General features: G+C 38.0%; 1 protein-coding gene across 1 annotated transcript in view; it reads left to right on the top strand.

Moving 5' to 3' along the window:
* MAP3K5 (mitogen-activated protein kinase kinase kinase 5) overlaps positions 1–17873 on the top strand; it is a 76329-nt gene that overhangs the window by 2547 nt on the left and 55909 nt on the right. Inside the window, exons 2-6 of the mRNA XM_008944657.1 lie at positions 501–524; positions 9684–9877; positions 10154–10322; positions 11562–11668; positions 15159–15329. Of these exons, the coding sequence (XP_008942905.1) occupies positions 501–524; positions 9684–9877; positions 10154–10322; positions 11562–11668; positions 15159–15329 (665 nt within the window). The remainder of the gene's footprint in view (positions 1–500; positions 525–9683; positions 9878–10153; positions 10323–11561; positions 11669–15158; positions 15330–17873) is intronic.

Genomic DNA, 17873 nt, shown 5'->3' with positions numbered 1-17873 from the left:
AGACTTGTTATACCAGTGTGAATTTCAACCAGTTTTGGAATATTTTAAAACCTCACAGAAATGCTGCTTTTACTATTCTTCACAGTTTCTTCTGCTGGGAGCAGTATGTTACTTTAAATATTTAGTTTTTCAAATATGACTGCATATGCGTTAATAGTCAACTTTTGGATGGCATCCCTCTAGGAGAATTTATATAGGAAAGTGTATGTGCATGTGTGTATGTGTACATTGTATGTACAGATGCACACACTACATATGCTCCTGTGTATGTTTGTATATATAGGATGTATGTATGTACTTGGTTCCATACTCATTTTGTCTCTCCTGAGACAGTACTTGATTTATATTGATTTGATAGTCATAGAAAACATCTACCAGACAGCCTTTCATGTCATGTGTCTGTAAACATTAACATTAGCAAGTCATACTGATCAGGTATCTTTCCTACTAGTTGTTCAGTACTAGCAACATTATTTTTTTTTTTTTCTTTTTTATTCCAGGAAATTATTTGCCAGAAGAATAATGTAAGTATGATTTCTGTGTCCTAGTGGAATTCCAGGCATTCCAAACTTTTGTTCTGTTTAATGTTGTTTATTTTGTTTTCCACTTGAATCATTTAACACTCTCCTGTCTTTTACAGAGTTAGATGCAGAATTTTGGAAAACCTAGCAGCAAATCTGTGTATATCACTTTGTTGCTAGGTACCAGGCTCACATCTTACCATTTCTCCATCTATCAGTGGTATTTTCCTTGCTGCCTTTACTTGTCTGTCATATTTTTTTCACACACCATTTATCTCTATGTGGGTTTTCTGTTGCCTTTTTTTGTACAGTGTTCTTCAGTGTTTTAAAAAGTACTCTATTGAAAAGGAGGTATTTGAAAACTGATGCTCATTTAAGAAACCCATAGCTACAGCTATGAAAATACATGTATTTATAAAGAGTGTGTGTGTATATTTCTGGAAGTTGAGTCCTGGAGCTTGTTAGTCCTAATGCAGTGCAGATCCCAGTAGTCTATCTGTGATTGCCAGTCATTAAACTGTAGGTTTCTGCACCTTGACATCCCTCTGGTTTCTGAGTCTGACCTTACAAATTTACCTTCCCTGTTTGATTCCCAAGTTCAAGGGAGGCAGGCTGTGAGAACACTGCTTTCTCAATGTGATTTGTGCTGGAGCAGCAGGGCCAGTCATGTCAGAAATATATATCTGGCTTGTTAGGTTGTTCTTGGCTTCACTTTGGGACTTACTGGTAGCCATATGTGCTCAGATAGAATTTTGAAGCTGTTAGTGGTCTGCAGATATCCTGAGGTGCGCTGTGTTTACTTTGCAATTTCATATATTTGAATAAACTTTTTTAAGGGGCATATGAGGTATTTAATTTTAGAAATTGTTCATGTTTTATTTCCCACAGTGTTAAACCTGCAGTATTCCTGGCTTTCCTTTTTATTTAACTGTGAAATCTGTGGATTAAGTACTGACCTATGCCAGTACAAAACACGTTTCTTGGGAAAGGATGCAGTTATCTACTGTAAGTGATAGTTCCTAAAGATGGCTTCAAAGCCAGTGCAAGCTTTGGCCCTAATTTGAAGTTGCATATTATTTTTTTTTTAATTAAAAAAAAAAGGAAGCAAAGAGTTCCATATAGGGTTTCTGTATAACTCTTAACCAAAAACTGCTTTTCAGAGACTCCCAGAATGCTGTTAATGATGGGCTAGACTAAAAATGTCTCACCTTTCTGTAATGAAAGTGGGGTAAATGATTGGTTAGGCCTTCACACAAAATGAAAGGGAACAGTAAGGCCTTTCTTGTAAATGAATGTATTGCCTTGTGTATTTTTGTTCCAATGGCCCAGGATCTAGGGAAAATGTGTGACTAATGTAATGTCCCTGAGAGGATAGGGGAAGAGCTCTGTTAGCAGGAAACCAGCAGGAGATGTCTGGTACAGTAGAATAAAGGGGAGATGTTTTCATCTTGTCCCACTTTTAAATTACAGTCCCTGAAGCTCAAGGAGAGGTATGATAGCTTGGCCCTCATGTGTTTGAGAGAGGATTGTTCTGTTTACCATTTAAATTTGGATAGGTGACTGTGAAACTGTCAGTTACCACTTTTAGAAATGTTTCAGTGCTCCTTGAGAGTCTCGGATGTTTTCAAGCACACCCACATAACATCTTTTCTGGAAGGATTTTCCCAGGGATTAGAACAGGGAAGTCAGTGAAACTGGCTTAGCAGCCCTGCAACCGATTTCTTTTTTTTCCTCTATTTTCCTTATTTTTGGTGTGATGTCAGACATATTACTTGGTAGTTGACTTTTCACAATGTTGGTGCATACCTAGCATGAATATAATTGCTGCTTCATAAAAATCGTATTTCTTCAGAAATTGTAAGACTCCTGGACAAATGGGTATGACAAAGGTACTGTTCTTGAGAAGCTGCAATTGTGATGGCCACCCTTGCCAAAAATAGCTGTAGAAATGGTTATGTGAAGTTGCACATAATGAGGGGGAAAAAAAAAAAGAAATTCACATATGAATAAACCAGGAGTTTAGTCCTGCTGTTCCAGAGCATGTTTTTTAATAACATGCAAAAATCAGCTGTAACAGGAGAATGGTATCTCTGGCACCAGGGGATTAAAAAGGCTGCAAAACAAGTATGTGTGTGTATCTCTATATGTATCTTAACTGAAATGCCTTCTGTTTGCTTTTCCTGAACCTTGTATCCCTAAAACTTGTGGTGAGGAAAAAAAAAAAAATCCATTACCAACTGTTTTGTTCTTTGTTCTGACTGGATTTTTGTGCTTCCTAATAATAGTCAATAGAACGTTGCATAGCTAGGATAAGCTGCCTGGAGCCTGTTAGGGCAGAGCAGCACAAGATAACATAGGCTCATTTCCTGTTAGATGTGGTTTTATAGCAATTTAGTTGGACCTTTTCCAAATGTTGCAGTAATACTAAAAGTGTGCATTTTTACAGGGAGTGATATTTTGACAGGAGGCAGTTATTTTGATATTTAAAAGCTTCAGTTTAGTTTTTGCTGTTATCTGATTTTTGGGGTCAACCAAGCAGCAGAGATATTCTAGATATTATGAGTAAAAAGTTTCAGTCACAAGGAGATGTTGGTATAAAGGTCACAGTTCATGGTTGTACTTTGCTTGTTTTAGTTAACCAGTTTTTATTTCATCCTAATTCTTCCCAGTTTTATTCTTGCCAGCTCTGGAGAAAAGCTGCAGCTCAGGTTCCAAATGGCCATTTATATAATTAAAAAAAAAAAAGTCACTTCTTGCTGAATCTGAGGAAGTGTAATGTGTGCATTATACCTGTGGTTTACAACCACTTGGAGTAAGTAACACATTGCATCAAGTAGGAGTGATAGGGAGCCTCAGGAGCTGCCCAGGGTGTGAGACTGTGGTACAACTGCTGGCCAGACTGGGGGGCAATGGGAAGGAACCCTTCTGCTGGGCAGCTGGCTCGCAGGCATTAGTGATAAAGCAACAGTGTTTATGTTGTGTGGCCGGGGACTCATGAGCGTTTACCTTTTTTGACGCTTGGAGGGATCAGAGATTGTAATTTTTACTGGTTTTCCACAGCCCTTCGTAACTGCCTCCTGTTTGAGGTGTAGCTTGAGGAGACAGCTTGATCTGGTGCTCCTTCAGCAGCAGAATGTGACACTGGACGAAGCATTCCAATGGTGTAATGAAAACTTGGAGCCTCCATATAGCTACTGCTGGAAGACTGTAGATCCCATAGGATACGTTTAGGTCGTTCACTGTGGAAATAAGGGAGATGTTTTTAATACTCCTCACCCAGCTGACAAATGATTCGGGGGAAGTTTGATTTTTGGTATCCAAGTATTTAAAAAATGCTATACAGTAACCTTCAGTGAATATTTTGTTGATAATGTGGTATTTATTGTTAATTTTGCTTGTTCTTTCATTCTTTTAATTCTTTCACTAATACTTGGCACATGCCTTCCTTGGAAAAAGAACTTTTTTTTTTTTTTCCTTATGTGAATATAATGAAAGGACAATATAGAGTGCTGATTTTTGACAAGCATTTAGGATGTGGCATGGCTACAGTAGAATGCTATTGTTTGACTTATAAAGAAAGAATATATTCTCAAGAAAGGACATATTTAAAGGAGTAGACCTAGTCTCTGCGATTCAGTTAACTTGAGGTATGAGGCTTACTTTATTCCTTTTCAAATCGGTGGCAAGGCTGTCATTCACATGAGTGGGATTTGAAGTAAACCCAAACTGTGTGTGTATTCATTAAAACATTAGCACACGTTGATTTACTGTGTGTTTGGGGTATAGAGGGAATAGATTTAATAACTTGATTTAGGATATTGCCATCTGGTACATGTAACGCCATGTGCAGTCAGAGAAATTACCTTTAAGAAAAATCTCATCATAAGAATTGAAATAAGAGCAGCTATTTCTCAAAAGAACTAGTAGGAGAAATGCAAAAAAGCTGATCTTAATTAGAGGAGAGTCAGCAGGAGGAACAGTTGCTACTGTGAGAGCTACTGGCTATTTTTATTACCTCATCTGATTGATTTTATCTAAAAAAGAAAAGTTACATTAGATGCTGTGATGAAGCTTGGGCAAAGAGGTGGAATTCTGCTAGGTTCTTCCATCCATGAGTTAAAACATCATGGTTTTGTTTTGGAGGCTTTTTTTCTTTGACATTTCCTGTCTTTGAAAGCAGCTTTCTTCTGTTTGTGGATATTTGACTGTTAAATGATCCCAACAGAGTAGTGTTAGTGAAGAGCCTCAGGGAATCAAGAGGACTGCACACCACTGACTCCCTGGGATTTTGCAGATTTTCTCTCCCTTTTGAAATAAAATTTAAGATCTGAGAATTAAGCAGAACTCAAATGCTTATTTGTATAGCACCTTGTCATCTTAATCTGTGCAACTTTCAGAGAAAAATCTTCTGTACTATATCAGACGTATTTGTGGGGAAATGAATCATATTTACCTTACTGCGTGATGTTCTTTCTAAGAAGATGTGGTCTTCAAATTGAAGTCCCAAAAGGCTGCCTCTTCTAAAAGTAACATTTCTGTTTTAGACGGGGGTATTGAAGAAGGTCTGTTTTACGTTCTTATTGTGATTATTAAGATATTACTACATGCTCTGCATTTTTATTAGCTTTTAAATACAAGTAAGTGCTATATTAGTTTATTTTCAGAAGCTGAGAGAAGATATTAAACAAGAAGAAAAGTGCTTAATGTGACAGTGACCAGTAGGTCTAGCTATAGAAGCAGCATAGTTTTAAATTCTGTAACTGTAGGGCATTAATTAATGAATAGCTGGTCTTATGGCTGTATTTAAGCTAAAGTAACACACTCTCTGGAACTGTGTGATTTTGCACAGTAAGTGAGGAAGGTCCATTAGAAAACTATAAAACAACTAAAACATTTGCAAAAAAATGTTTAACAGATTTTGTCACTTTGTGCTAAGTATTTATGTGTATCTGGCTCCAGCTAGTACTTCTGCCTTCTGATTAGTCTTGAGTGATTAGATGAAGTGGGCTATGATAGAGACAGCCTTTCAGAAGGTGGCCTGATGTTGCCAGGTACTGAGTGTGCTGGCCCAAAGCCTTCAAAGATATGTATGTTCATATCTCCTAGATAAAACTAGTTCAGCTGATCTGAGAGCTCAGGCCAAGTTTACCTTATCTGATGTCCTGAGTTCTTATGCATTAGGCTGAACCATAGTAACTATCTGTGTGCCCAGTCGTGGCTTGTCCATGAAACCACCACTACTGATGGTTTCAGTAATGCCTTTCAGCCTAGAACTCAAGTGACCTCCAATCACTTTGTAATTTCCACTAGTATAATTTGAGCTCCTGAACCTTAAATAAGGAGAGATTTATAAAGACAGACTGTTGGAAAATGAAACTTCTAGCATCTTTGTTGGGTGTGGGTCTGTGTGTGTCTATTTCCAGCCATTTTTTTTAATCCTGTTTATATTACTGATGTTTTTTAAAGGATGTTGACATAACTGAGAATATTGCAATTGATTTAAGGTGTTACTCCTTCAGAAATGGCACATTTTTCTTGAATAGCTTTATTACATTACTTTCACTGTATATGCTATAGTGAGTCAGAGGAATGGAACAAAGGAAAAAAGAATTTTATCTTGAGTACTAAGCAAACTTAGAAAATAAAGTGAAGTTAATTATGGTTTAAGAATATTGGCTTATGAGATCAGGGTTGGGATGGAGTGTTACAGGGCAGATTTTAATAGGATGAGTGGAAAATATTTACATTTCCAAGTGGACTAATATGCACTAAGTCAAAATGTAAAGCAGTGTGTGTCTCAGAAACTGTTTGATCCTTTCTGACTTAAAATAATGTAGCTTATACAATATTTTGATGAAGAAAGGTAAGAAAAAAGTAAAAGTGGCTGAGACAGAGGTTGCATAGCCTGGGAATGCGGAAAGAAGCAAGTAATGCAGTCTGCTTTGGGGAAGAAGACTTAGAGCTGTCTGACATTGGAGCAGCTCCTCAGGTGCTGACTCTGCAGCCTACCCTTCTCAGGCTGCTATCCCAGTTGTTGTCCAAATACAGTCAGGGATGGGCTCTTTGTAGTTAGAACTTGTGATGGTGACAAAATATGTGTCTCCATAATGGGAAACCATAGACTTTATTGTACAAGAGCAATCTTGCCATCACTGTTATCTTTCTTCTACCACCACCTTTAGTAAATAGGATATAACTTTTGATTCTTTTTGTTTTGTTTTGTCACCAGAGCTACTGCGTGTCTGCCTTTGTCAGGTTTAGCTGTTAAATATCTAATGTACTCTTTAGCTAGGAAAGTGAAATTGAGGTAAATATTCCTTGTATTTCTTAACTTTACTGCAGGTGTGTGTGTGTGTTTTTTTGTTTGTTTGTTTGTTTGGTGTTTTTTTTATTTTTTGCTGTGTGGCTTTTGCTTTAAGCCACTTTAAGGAAATGAAACTTAAAAGCTTGTACTGTTTTTTCATCCTCCACCCTCTTTCTATATCTGCTTATCTCTCTGATGAGTTTCAGGCAAATTTGGGAGGTTTCAGGGATGCAGAGCTCCCCACAAAATGTAACTGCCTATGTTAAGTTAACCAAATAAATGCCCTGGCTGAGAGAAAAGCCACTGTGTGTTGCCGCAGCACTTGCCATTGAGGATCAAGGTCAGATTCTACTTCACCTTGATCCCTGGAAATCTCTGAGAACCCTGGAGGCCCTCTGAACCACTGTAAGCTGATTTTTTTTCTTCTCTTTTCTGCCCACATATTGGTTTCTCCTGTGTTTACCGTTAAGTTCTTTCATGCCTGCTGCTTCCAAAGGCTGCTGGGTCTGAGTGTCTACTGTACCAGGCTCTATAATATAACCAGCTTTTTTTTTCCCCTTAGCTAAGAGGAAAAATGCATGTAGCTAATTTTTGCCGGCTCTCTTGTTCCACTGAAATAGATACGTACATTGTACAGAAGATGCACACAGGATCAGTTTATTGGAGCTCTTGCTCAGTAATGGACTCAAGCATTTGGCCTCTGCAAGAAGAGTAGATTTCTTGCTCGTAGGATTATTTTTCATGCAGACTCCAGTACTGCCTCTGTAGGTGGCCTGACCATTATGCCAGGATAAACTTTGGGTTCTGTGGATTTCAAAATCTGGAAACATCCTTTTTCAGAGATGATTTTTAAGACCTGAGCTTTGAAAGCAGTGTGCCAGAGGTCTGAGAAGGTCTTTCTGCAGGCAATTTTGAATTTATTTTTAATTCACTAAATAAACATTAGGAGGTAGAATGCTTGCCCCAGGATATCTGTAACTACTTCAACCTTTCTCTTGGCTCCAGCTTCGCAAACTTTCTCCTTTATTCAAAAAAGGAAAGTTGGAGAATAGCCTGTCTATGCTTAATAGGAGCTCCTATACCAGTCACTGCCTGCTACTGCCTGTAATTGCTGGAGCCTGTTCCAGCAAATTCATCATTTCTGCTCTGCTTTTTGATTGTGGGGCTTATCAAGTTCTAGCAGGGTCAAAGGTTCATCTGTTCACTCTTGAAAGTGTGTGATCTCCTTACATGCTAGCATATTCTTGAGCAGAAACATCCATTCAGTTCTCCATCATAAATAGAGTTTGGGTTCTAGCATCACATATTAATTGCTCATTAAAAATATTGTCATACACTTCCCAGTGCTCAAGTTTCCTTTGGAATTGATACTCATGTATGGAAAAAATATGTCCTGTAATAGCTGGTAGTTGCTGGAGGAAGAAGACTAAGTTCATCCTTGTGCAAGTCTGTGTATGTAATGATCTCCAACTAAGATCTGGGTCAGTTGAGCTCATTAGACCTGATGTAAATGTATTCATCAATCACTTCTACGTTTTACAGAGTTTGTCTGTATCTCTTGGAAATGGTGATGGGATTGCCTTTATAGGGAGGTCTTATAATTCCACACTGTAATAGGTGTAGCTAAAAAAGTAATACCTGTACTCTTTGTAGCTAATCTGATCTATACACAAACATGCTTATTGACACACTTGTATGTGTACATTTATATAGGCTGGTGTAATTCAATTTTTCCATGTTTTTAAAATCTAATAATGCATGTTAAAATACATGTTTTAGCCATACAGCTGCTATTGTGCATTTGAAACCTATTCAGTCACTGCTCTCTCAATAAATGGAGCTCAGCTTGCCAGGGGAGTCTCTGAAGTGATGTCCTCTTTGCTGTATGGACTTCTGGGAGAGCAGATAGTAATTAACTTAGGAAGTAATTTAGGGGTACCAAAATGAGGGGTCTCAGGAAATGCTTCCTTAAGGCTTTTCTTGCTGGGCTGCTGGCCACTTAGTGGAGTCTTAGAAGGAGTTCTGCCATTTGCCTCTTGAAGCTGATGTTGATGGTGTGCAGTCTCATAATTAAGATCCTTCAGAACTAAAAACATATAGCAAGATTTCTTGCTGTGTGCCTGTACTCACACATCCACCACAGACACCATACATATTGCCTCCCTCTTTCCTGGAAGATAAACTTAAGTGATTTTATATTTTGGCACAGTAGCTGTCATACACTGATGTATAAAATTCAATACAGTTTAGCAGTGCTAACGCATTCCATAAATTATTTTTCTGAAATGTGTATGGTTTTAAGTCCTGCTGGCCAGGAAGGTTTGCTGCAGAGCAGGGAATTTAAATTGTCTTTGTTAAGCTAAAATATTTAAGTAACTTTGCAGTTAATATGAGGATTAGTTTTCTCTACAGTGTTCCTGTTGTGAGGCAACTGGGTTGTCTTACCGTTCTCAGCATCTGTGAGCCTTGCTACACTATATTGCAGAGTGCTTGCTTTCCACTGAACATCAGTCGGCTTCACTTGAGTCCTCCTGCTGCTTCCAGGTGACTAGGGTGTACTCTCAGAATTATTTCGCTGTTGAGCCAGTGACTGTTTTAAGGTCAATGTGATGTGTCTACAAAGATTCATCTTACAGGGAGCAAATCTGCAAGAGTACATTTTAGTTGTATATCATGTTTGAGGTGGAAATGGAGTTTGTGTAATCCTAATTCATAGGTAAAATCTTGGTCTTGCTGAAGTAAGCAGCAAGATCTCTGAGCTTAACAGGTGATATTCTGCAAGTAGTATATGCAGTTGTTTTATGCCTAGTCTTGTGAAACCTTAACTGCCCTAAATATTGCACCTTCGTTCCCTACAGATGTGCACTGGTAACTACATATTTGTTCCTTATATGATAACTCCACATAACAAGGTGTACTGCTGTGATAGCAGTTTCATGAAGGGACTAACAGAACTGATGCAGCCCAGTTTTGAGTCGCTGCTGGGGCCTATATGCTTACCTCTAGTTGATCGATTTATTCAGCTCTTGAAGGTGGCACAGGCCAGTTCAAGGTGAGTTGTTTTGGGGTTTGTTTTTTGTACCCCTTTGTAACATTCATAGATTGCTGCTGGCAATACAAATGTCAGGCTCTTACTTCAGGGTGATGCAATGTTTTGCCTTCTGTTGAGACAAATTGGTAATGAATAATTTAGCTTGACCAAATCCCTCTGTTCGCACTGCTCTGTCGATAAATGTTCCACCTATACACTGTGGGAGAGCTGCAGGGCCAGAAAAACAAATGCAAGGCGCCTGTCCTAAATTGCTGATGTGAAGTTGTTAATCTCCAGCCAGTATTTCCGAGAATCCATTCTGAATGACATCAGGAAGGCCCGTACCCTCTACACGGGCAAAGAGCTTGCAGCAGAGCTGGCGAGGATTCGACAGCGAGTGGATAATGTTGAAGTCTTGTCTGCTGACATTGTAATAAACTTGCTGCTGTCCTACAGAGACATTCAGGTATGAATCCTATGCTCTTAAGATCATCTTAAAATGTAATAAATTATAGAATCACTATGAATGGAAAGGACCTCTAGGATCATCAAGTCCAACCTTCCTCCTAACATTTCCCTAACCACTAGACCATAGCCTCAAGTGCTACCTGGAGGTTTTTTGAACACCTCCAGGGATGATGACTCCACCACCTCCCTGGCAGCCCATTCCAGTGTCTAACCGCTCTCTTAGTGAAGGAAATTCTTCCTGCTATCTAATTGAAATCTTCTCTGGCACAACTTGAAGCCATTTCCTATTGTCCTGTCATCAGTAATGTGGGAGAAGAGACAATTTTTTTTTTTTTTTTTTTAAAAATTACATTCTCGATGAAATTTTTAGTGTATTTTGCACAGATTTGCTAACAAACAATATGAATGCGCAAGAGTAAAAATATTTTACAGTATCTTCACTGTTGCTTTTTACTTTATTTTGTAATTACACTGGTTTTAGTGTCCCTTTACATAGCAGAAAAGACGTGTTATAACAGCACTTAAAGTACACAACACACAATAACTTTTCTCCATTCCAGCATTACTATGTGATGAACAGCCCGTAGTGTGTCTTACTTAAAGGCTGTGGTAGCATTCTGCTATTGATATGCATTTGTATTCTTTGTCACTATGCTTGTGACATTTCTTATGGAAACATAACATGCTCATGTGTATTTCAGCTTCAGGAATGGTGCTAGTAATTGCTTACTTTGTTATACATAATTTCAACTGTTGTCCTTTAAACATTTTGAAGTGTTTTGTGTTTGTGTTTTAAGTACATTGACCAGGTAAGTTTTAAAACTGTGGTATTGAAAGAATCTTTTGGTTTTGTGCTTTGTCCTTATTTCAGAATTTTGGGAAACCTTAAGCAGTTGGGATTGTAATGTCTGTACAATGTGAACATTGATACGTGTTCAGCCCCTGAAGCTAACTTTAATCATTAAATAGATGTACTAAAGTTGCCACAGGTCCACACTGAAGCAGTACTGGAGACCAGATTGTGTTTCCCTGCTAAGTACCGTGCATGTTCACTTTGCTGATGAATGCCAGGCTCTTTACAGTTTGGGACTGAAGAAACTGAAATCCATAAAACTTACAATGATCTGAAAATACTCTTTCGTATGAAGTAAGAGGTGCTTTGTTCAAAGAGGAGTATATATAGGCATACCTCAGTACAGCTACCTAAAACTTCCTTATTCCCTTATTATTTTGGAAGGATTATGATTCCATTGTGAAACTGGTGAAAACTTTAGAAAAGCTGCCTACTTTTGACTTGGCTTCCCACCACCATGTGAGGCTTCATTATGCATTTGCGCTGAACAGGTAGGAATCTACCTTTTTGTTCCACTGTTGAACAGTCAATCAGAATTGCAAACTTCACACAAGGTTGGTCATCTTCTGTGAAGTTCCATACTGAAATCTTCATATGCAAGTGTAGGGTCTTCACTGAAGCAGCTTTGGGGACTCTAAGCTTCATGAGCAATCTAAGCTTTCTTTTTTTCTTGTGCTGTCAGATTCCATTTTTTTTTTTTTTTTAGTGTATTTGATTTGTCTTTATGTAGTTTTGCATGATTTTTTTGTTTTGGTACGTAAATTGGAGCAAATAAATGGCTAGCACTATTCTACCCGTGTAACACATATTTTTAACATTGCCTTGAGTGGCAGGGCTGCAGCATTTGTGGTAACTTATACATCTAATTCAGGTCTGAGTTCTGGTAGTGTCAGGTCACAGAAGGAGAACTGTAATCAGATGTCCATCAGAAGATTGTATTATATTATAATAATAAACTAATGTTCATCTTCTCTCAGACATGCTTTAAATGTGCTACATGGAGCACCATGTGCCACTTTCTTGGGTCAAATTGGAGCCAAGCTTAGAGTTTTTTCTAGGGTACTGACAATTGGGCAAGGTACTATAAGGGGAGTTTTTCAGAGGTTTTCTGCTCCCTTGTTATCACAATGAACATTTTGCTATTGATATTTAGAAGAGTAGACAAGGTGTCAGCAGGCATTGAAATTCTTATATATAGAAAAAGTCTGGATATCTTTCTGCTTCTCACTGATTTGAATATTGTAATTCAGGTTTGCTGAGGAGCTTCAAAACTTCATAGCATGTCAGTGATGCCAAAATATGTTACAAGTAATTAGCTGAAAAAAAATAAACCTGTTTTTAAAAAAGCAAGACAATAAAACCCAGCTATCTGACACTGTTTTGTCTAAATAAAATGTCCAGATCCTTTCTTGTTTATTTATACCAGGTATATGAAGATATAAATATGGTGCTCTTCTTATTCCTGCTTTGACATAAATATGTGGAGCTTTGTCGATTAAATAATCCAGCATGTATCTGACACTCCTACATATCCTTCACAAAGATCACTAGGAATACCCTGGAGTTTTAGCAAGTTACTTAGACCTAAGGGTCACCATTTTCTAAAACAAAGTCACTTTTGAAAACAGGATTTGACTAGTTCACTGGGTACTAAAAAAACCTGCAAAATTGCAGTATAATCTTTTCAGGCAGTTCCTTACATGTCACTGGTTGTGTTGGGACTTCTTGAAGGCTGTAAGGTCTGTTTTTATAGATGTGAGCTTTTGATGCTACCTTTCATTCAGGAGTTCTACACAGTACCTCCAGAGGAGTTGAGATTTTCCTCTCCCTCCCTTCTCCAGTTGATTATATATTCAACTGGAATCCATGACAGCCATAAAAATGTACATGGTTTGGTATGTCCCAAGAAGGAATTACTTGGGCTAATTGCAACTTTCTTCAATTTGGGAATAGGGAGGATGTTTCCTGAGCTTAGATCAGATCTGGAATACTCTGCACATACGAGTGCTTGCTGTGGCAGAGACTGTTCCTCTTGCTTCTAATCTGGGTCATTAGTATGGAAGGATGGAACAGCTCAATTAGTCAGGATTAGTCTGACCTAAATCAAGAAAGTGTGAGAGGGTGTTGATGGTAGAAGAGTCAATAGAAAGAAAAGTAGGGACCTTTGTCTCTGGAGACCAGTAAAGTGGAAACGGCTCATAATATGAAACACTGTTGTGCCTTACTGTTTTTCTTCCTCATTAAATTCCACTAGCTGTTGGTTTGGTCTGGATTATTGGCAGTTCATACAAGATTTGGAAGAGTACCCACTTGAAACTCCATTCTGAAGATTGCCCTTCTGTAATGAAAGTTAGCCAAAAAACATAAAGAAGTTTCAGACTTAGCCCTGTTGATTTACTTGAGTGGTCAGTTTGAAAAGAGAAAACAAAAGGAAGCAAGCCTTCAACAAATGGGCGAGTGATCAGTTGGCAGGAGAGCTAAATGCAGATCTGGTGGAGACTGTTACTTGCAGCAGGAGGAGCACTTGTTTCCTCTCCCTGGGGTCTGGCATTGGGAGCACTCATTCATCTCAAATGCATATGCTAGCTTGACTGTGCCACTCTAGAAGTATTTGGGAGCCTGCTGCAGCTCTGTAGTCTGAGGGAACTTTCCCTAATTTGTTAGAATTTGCCTAGCCCAAAGGTTGGGAAGAGACTGCTCTGCATTTCATTTGTCTTTCTCATCAGGCTGAGGCATCAGTTGGTGTGGTCTATAGCACAGAGACGTCCACACTGCATTTGCTGCTTTGCTCAGCAAAACAGTTTGTACTGTCTGTTCAAACAAGTGCTGTTTTCTTAATTATTTTTGTTATGCTGTAAGTACTCGTTCATCCTCCATTACTAATCTGCTTGATTTAAACCCTTTCTTCCACATCACTTGCTTCTGGATCTATGTATGTAAGCTCAGAGCTTGTGAGCTCAGGTATAATCGAACATATAAATACTCTGATCTCTCTGGTTTGATGGTGACACTGCCTGTGCAGATGTGTCAGAATTTTGAGGTGCTATTGTAGAGGGGGAAGGAAAAAAACATTACTGAACCTCTGTTCAAGTCGTACCTGCTCTAAGATGGCTGTAGGTTTTGATATGTTTATTTTCTTTCTAGCCTTCTCTTGCAAGCTTTTTCAGTGCAGACCTTGCAAGACAGATACAAAATGACTTTTATATATTGTTTCAAATTGTAGCCATGCAAATGTTACAATTAATAACTGTACATATCTAATACTCTCTCCAAGCCACTGAAGAATAGTTTTTGCTGAGAAAGGAGTCATTTGCTTGTTCAGTACACAAATACATAAGAAATTATAAACTTTTGATACTGAATGATGCGTATATCCAAACTGTGAGTCATGAGGAAGTGTCTAATGCTTTGCTATTATGTGATTTGTTTGTCCAAAGTATTTTTGTTGATATTGTGTTATTGGCTTCACTTCCGAGCCTTCGTTATCATGGGAATTCAGTGTGATTTGTGCTTTTTGGTTTTTAGCTTCACATTCAAAGTGTATGTTAAAAAAAAAAAAAACAAAAAAAAAAACAAACACAAGGTAGAATCTTTTTTCCTTTGAAGCCTGAATTACTATGAAAGAAATATTAGTTATAAAACCAAGGTTCATGTTATTCTGTTCTGTAAGAAAGTAACACATGATCTTTCTAAGAATTGCTCTTGTGGCTGTCGTTGCTGTTGTCAGTTCTTTGTTCTAGCTGATGCTTCATGAGAGAGATAAAAACATGTTTGCAGGCTTTTATAAAAGTGTCCCATAATATTAAGAAAATAACAAAAAAAAAAAAGTTTTGGGGAAAGTATGTATATATAATATAGTCTGTTGTGTCTAGAAGCTTTTTTACATGGATGAATTCATGCATATATATTCAAACATGGTCATGCAAAAGTTTCTGATTAACTTCACTGCTTTTATTAATCAGCATTTTTATTTTGTAATAGGCGAAATCTGCCTGGAGACAGACAGAAAGCTCTAGAAATTATGATTCCCCTGGTAGAACAAGAAGACCAAGTAGCTTCAGATATGTACTGCCTGGTTGGTCGAATTTACAAGGACATGTTTTTGGAATCTGGGTTCACAGATACAGAAAGCAGGGATAAAGGGACATTCTGGTGAGTACTGTGTTCCTGGTCTGTGTCCTTCTGTTAGTTTTAGGAAAATAGTCCTTAAACAAGATTTGTTTCAACTGTTTTACCTTCCAAATATTTGTCATCCTTGGGGGATACGCTAAATCTTCTAATCTTCTTTCTTTATTTATTAAGAATAAGAAACTTTAGTTAACAGATCTGGTTCCATGAAGTTCCTGAAGTACCTCAGAGACTTGGAAATGTAGGTAGCTCTCTTTGGAGTGTATTTTCCTCCTTTTCCTCAAATGTGAACTCTCCTGTTTGATTATTCTTAGGAATTTGGGCCAGATAGAAACTGGCCGTGAATCAGTTGGTTTATCTACAGCTTGATAAATACAGCTAGCTAGGCTTAAAGGTGCTGAGGTTTAACTCTGCACTGGTGCTGAGGATGTACTATTCCATCTTTTTTTGTTTTGTTTCCATGCTCGCAAGTGGTATGACTGTTCCAAACTCATGCTGGCAAAAGTTATATCACTTCATCATCACCGTATAGTATGTGCGTATTACAGTGGACTACAGTATCACTGATAGTCAAAGAAACACAAAAGGCTAGAAAAATTCTGATTTTTAGTTTGAGGCAAGTATCATGGGTTTTTTTGCTTTTGAAATGCACTAGAACACTGTTAGGTGGAATAGGTTAAAAAAATGGAGGCACTGGACACCATCCTAGGTTTCTGTCAGGATGGGGACTCTCCGTTATGATTCAGATGAGGAAACAGACAGTCTGTGTTTATGTAGCCTGCACATCAGATACCAGTTCTGGTCTTGTGCTCATCAGCTGCCTGTTGAAGTAAATGCTTAGAATGGAAAGCTTTCTTCTCCCTCTGTCATTTGTTACTTGTTTTTGGTAAACTTCAGATTAGAACTGTCTTGGGTAAAAGATAAGATATAATTGTTTACTATTTATGGCCTCAACATACAAGTACAGTTTATAATTGCTGGTCATACTTTGCAGTTTTGCAATGCTTACTGGATTTTTTTAAAGATTTTGAAATCGCAAGAATGTGGCATATTATCATTGTTTTGGATTAAAGAAAAAATTTATTTCTTCTGAGGCAAAGCCCGTAACAAACTTTAAAGATTCTGGTTGTAAAAAAAGCATTTACTAGTGTCATGAACTAATATTAAAAAGAAAACTTTAGTCCTGTATAGAAATACTGTGCATTATCACAGGCTAAATGGAAGAAATAGAAATTACTTGTGCTATTGTACATCTTGTTTTTTCCTCATTCATAGTGCGTGAGACAGACAGATAAACCTGCAGATTTTCAAACCTAATTGAACGAAGAATGATTATAATAGTGGTAATTCTAGGATATTTCATGTAGCAATTTTGACACACTTGTAATAGGTGCATCTTAGTAATCATGATACTCTTACATCTGATGAGGGGAAGTGATTGCAGTCAGGCATATCAGTTTGGGAAAGGCCAGCATGCCTGCAGCTCCTGCAGCAGGGTAGTCTGCTGACCAGCCAGCCCCTGAATAATTCCTGAAGCCTCTGGCAAGTAGGACCCAGTACAGACTGCTTTGTGTGCCTGCTGCTGTAGAACAAGGTGATCTCTGTTGAGTCAGGCTGGAGTTTGGCCAGAAGCTGTACCAGATGAGCCAGCTGCTTTTGGTTTGTAGTTCATGCTGGATATTGATTTGAATGGTAGTGTTAGTCATACAGTAGGCTTGACGTGGCTGACGGGTTGACTCATAACTCAGTGGAAGGCTCTTGGGAAGGAGCAGATCTACTCTAGTGCTACAGCAGGCCACAATAGGGGGAGGTGTGTGCAGGAACAATGCTTCCATAATGGTGTTGCTTTATGTTGAGATAAAGGTTATTATCTTAATCTTAGAGACATGAGGATGTAGGACAAGTACAATGAATTGCGTGAGATAATGAGAATTTGGCAGCAAAACCAAATCATGGGTTTTGCAACAACTAGTACCTTGCAACAACCATGGTACTTTGGTCTATTAAAAAACAAAACCAAAAAAAACAAAACAAAACAAACAAAAAAAAACCCAAACAAGCCCAAACACCAAAACCCAAAAAAAAAAAAAAAAAAAAACCAGAGAGAAAAAGTCAGGCAGTATGCTTTCCTGACAATTGAAAAGCAGAATAAATGACACCTTTCAAATAAATATGAGAGAAGTGATGAAAGATTAATTCTTAACTGTCGCTTTCTTGTCACATACTGATGGTGCAAGTCAGACTTACCCAAGCTATCAAGTCTTTATGTAAATCTTTCAACTTCTACCTCCCTAATTCAGTGTCTGCACTGCAACATTTTCCCAAATATCAGCTTTCAATTTCTTGATGACACTTATAATTACATTAACAAAGCCACCTGCTATTTTATAGGGAGACTTTTAAACTTTACCACTTTTCTGTGTTACTGGATGGGTTTCTCCAGTGATACTTGGGGCATGACAATTTATGACAATTGCACCAGTTGAATTTAAATTACTTCAGGCAACAGATGTCACTTGTGAGTTTTGGGAAGCTGAATATTTTCATCTGTTAAAAAATAATTACTAT

This window comes from Merops nubicus, unplaced genomic scaffold (assembly GCF_000691845.1).
Source record: "Merops nubicus isolate BGI_N331 unplaced genomic scaffold, ASM69184v1 scaffold1370, whole genome shotgun sequence".
In the NCBI taxonomy this organism is placed as follows: Eukaryota; Metazoa; Chordata; class Aves; order Coraciiformes; family Meropidae; genus Merops; species Merops nubicus.
This window is presented reverse-complemented; position numbering and strand designations above follow the sequence as displayed.